Here is a 3,167-nt window from a genome sequence, read left to right on the forward strand (position 1 = left end):
AAATTTAATAAATACACACAGCATTACATATTGGTATACTAATATTAATAAAACATTTTTTATCTAAAAAAATTGGGTTGAATACAATCCTTTTTTTTATTAAAAAAGATATATTAAAAAGAGCAAAAAATGCCTTCTATTTTAATCGATCGCTTTCTAAATAATATTTAAAAAATTACTTAATAAGAATTTTTGTTATTTTCATCTGAATATAAATTACATTTCCTAACAAAAAAAAATCTTCCCATAAAATAAAAGAAATAAATATTTTGTTTCAATAAGCCAGATCGAAACACATCCCAAGTACGGATGCAGAAGAGACTCCAGTGTCATTGAATTGAGATGACAAACCCAGGCTTGATTATTAAACAATAATTAACAGCATGTGCACCACAATCCCATACTTAGGGGAATCATTTATGCAATTGATGAATACGCAACAAACGCGCAGGGATAACGGGGAGGATGTTAACAGCAACCCGTCAAACTTGAAATTCAGACCACAGAACACAGGTCTGCAAAGGAAGCAGTCACTGGTTGGCTCCTTTATAATAACAACCCAACCAGTCAACAGATCTACAAATATTTGACCATGCCACGACCTTCCACACTTAGTTTTGTAGCTTGAAGCTGCTTTTTCTTTGGTGCCCTCAACTGCTGCAACTTCTTATTCATCTGTGGTGAAATACAAAATTTAGAATATACATCCGCATCTTCAGTTAATCTCTCTACTTCCAATTTTTATTTTTACATATTCACTTCCTCAGTATTCTGCATTTGTAAGATACTCTCCAAACACTTGAAAACTTAAAGAATTGCAGGGAATCATAAAAAGCTTTAAAAAAAAAAACAATACTCCCACCCCGAGGTAAAGCACAAACCTTCATTCTCTGCTGATCTTGTGCAGCAGCTTTTGCTCGCGCTCTAACTTCTTCTGGATCAATTTTAGACTGGGGACGGATCACAAAATCCAGAGGTGTTGCTTCTGGCCTTGATGCATGTTGCCTTGAAGAAGACTGTCCAGACCTAGGCCTGCATTATACATTCACAACAATTAGCATCTATAACACAAGTTCACACTGCTCCACAAGTAATATCTTAATGCCCAAGACTTACTGTGAAAATTCCAAATCAAGATCACCATCTCTAGATTCCATCCCTGCTGCTTTATTTGCCGGCCTGTAGAAATTCAGCATTATAGAAATTCAGCATATTGCAATACATAAAACAAATATTGCTTAAGACAAGCAATTTAAATCAGAATGGTTGAGCACTTTTTAACGGTTGGCCTCCTGAAAGGAATCCTGTCCTCCTCAGCATTTCTCATGTCCTCAAACCGTGTACTCTTATTAAATATGGGTCGACTCTGCAATTAAAAGCAAAAATGATGTGCTTTTTTAAGTATCTGTCCCCAAAAAAGAAAACTACACCTGGATGAAAATGGATAGCTTGTAAAAAAAGAAAATGCATACCATTATAATGTCTTCAAGAATCAGTACAATTTTTAAGGAAAGATAAATGATACATGCTGAAGCAAGAGTTTCACAGATTACTTACCCATTTGTCAACCAGTTCCTTAGCTAGTTTTCTATTTACATTGATTTCTTCGTCGGACTTCGATAAGAACATGATCACCTGTCAAGACAATATAGATCACACTTATGTTATGACTCCGAAGGAAGAGAAAGAAAGGGGGAGGGGAATGAGGGGAGAGAAGACTGTTATTTTAAATGCTAAAAAATAGAGCATCCAGCCACAGGATGAACTGCAGCACAACCTTCCCAAGACCACTCTTCTTCAGCTGTTCTCTTCTATCATACTGCTCTAGGTCAATAGGAAACTGCAAAGCATGTCCAATTAATCAGGAGCTAAATAATGCTGGAGAAGGGCAATTGAATAAAAAAAATATTTATAATGGTGAAAACTCAGTACATCATTTAAAATAGTCAAAATTGCTGTGCGTATGTTAATATTTGGCAAGCTTCCATCAGGAAGTGGCTCAAGCCAATTCTTCAACAAAGTTAGTACTCCATGGTCCAAAAACTCTAATTGGAGCTGTTTCCTGCAAAATAGACAAATAGTTGGTGGAAAGTTACCAAAGAAAATATGCATAAGTAAAATAGAATATTAAGGAAACACCAGAGCATACTTAATATGACAGAAAATCAACAGCTTACTTCGAGAGGACTTCTGTTAGAAGATCCAACTTCTTTAGTTTATTAATGGCAGGCTTCCCCTGTCTATTAAGTTCAGCATCCTCTTCAGCTGTGACCTCAAGCTCAGCCATGACGTTCTCAACTAATAAAGCTATTTCTGCAGGACTTCTCTCATTCTTCTTCTTTTTCTTACCTACCTTGAAAAGATCCTTAATTTCATCATCCTCTTCACCTTCCTCTGCCTAGAATATCAACATATGTCAGGTGTCAAAAGCTTTATAGTAAAACAATGCAACAACTCCCATAATTGATTTCTTGAAGAAATTGTCTCTAACTAGATCATAAACAGAGACCGAATAGCTTGAAATGAAAAGAAAGCTTAAGTTACATCCATCACATATTTTGGTTTACAACATGCTACCGGTACCAAAACATTATCCTAATCAGAAGGATATCAAACACAGTGGATCTGCTATTCTGCTTACAGGAGAATCTAGCAGTAAAAAGAAAAAATTCGGGAGAATTAATTCACCAACCTGGGGAGCATCACCAGGAGAACGAGGTTCATCACTGCCATAGTAACCACCAGCTTCCACCCCAGTGTCATCTATAAAGTTGTCATCATCCACGTTCCTAACACCATCATGATCATCCTATATAATGGAAACCAGGTTAAAAGAAGGGGCATGAAAACCATTATCAAATCAGCAACAACTTTTTGAGCCTCAACTAGGCCTGATCAGCAAGGGCAAAAGCACAAGCTACAAGCATGACAAATTAGAGGCATAACCACTACATAATGTATCAAAGTATCCAGCTTGAAGCTACCAAATAAATCCAATTATCAGACAAACAACAAACACAGAGTCAATCAAATTCAACAAATCGTGTAAAAATCACAAAGGCACCATAATAACACCTCAGAATCGCCGCCAGCAATGGTATCCCACATCTCCTTAACTTCACCGTCATGATCTTTGCCTCCTTTTCCACCAAACGCTTTCTTAGATC

General features: G+C 36.5%; 1 protein-coding gene across 1 annotated transcript in view; it reads right to left on the reverse strand.

Annotated features, from left to right (window-relative positions):
* Positions 1–252: 252 nt before the first annotated feature.
* LOC107487154 (protein IWS1 homolog 1) overlaps positions 253–3,167 on the reverse strand; it is a gene marked incomplete in the record, with an annotated part of 3,755 nt that continues 840 nt past the window's right edge. Inside the window, 10 exon segments of the mRNA XM_016107754.3 lie at positions 253–675; positions 882–1,032; positions 1,117–1,179; positions 1,275–1,366; positions 1,558–1,635; positions 1,778–1,840; positions 1,933–2,062; positions 2,178–2,398; positions 2,693–2,809; positions 3,076–3,167. Of these exon segments, the coding sequence (XP_015963240.1) occupies positions 577–675; positions 882–1,032; positions 1,117–1,179; positions 1,275–1,366; positions 1,558–1,635; positions 1,778–1,840; positions 1,933–2,062; positions 2,178–2,398; positions 2,693–2,809; positions 3,076–3,167 (1,106 nt within the window).

This window comes from Arachis duranensis, chromosome 5 (assembly GCF_000817695.3).
Source record: "Arachis duranensis cultivar V14167 chromosome 5, aradu.V14167.gnm2.J7QH, whole genome shotgun sequence".
NCBI lineage: Eukaryota > Viridiplantae > Streptophyta > Magnoliopsida > Fabales > Fabaceae > Arachis > Arachis duranensis.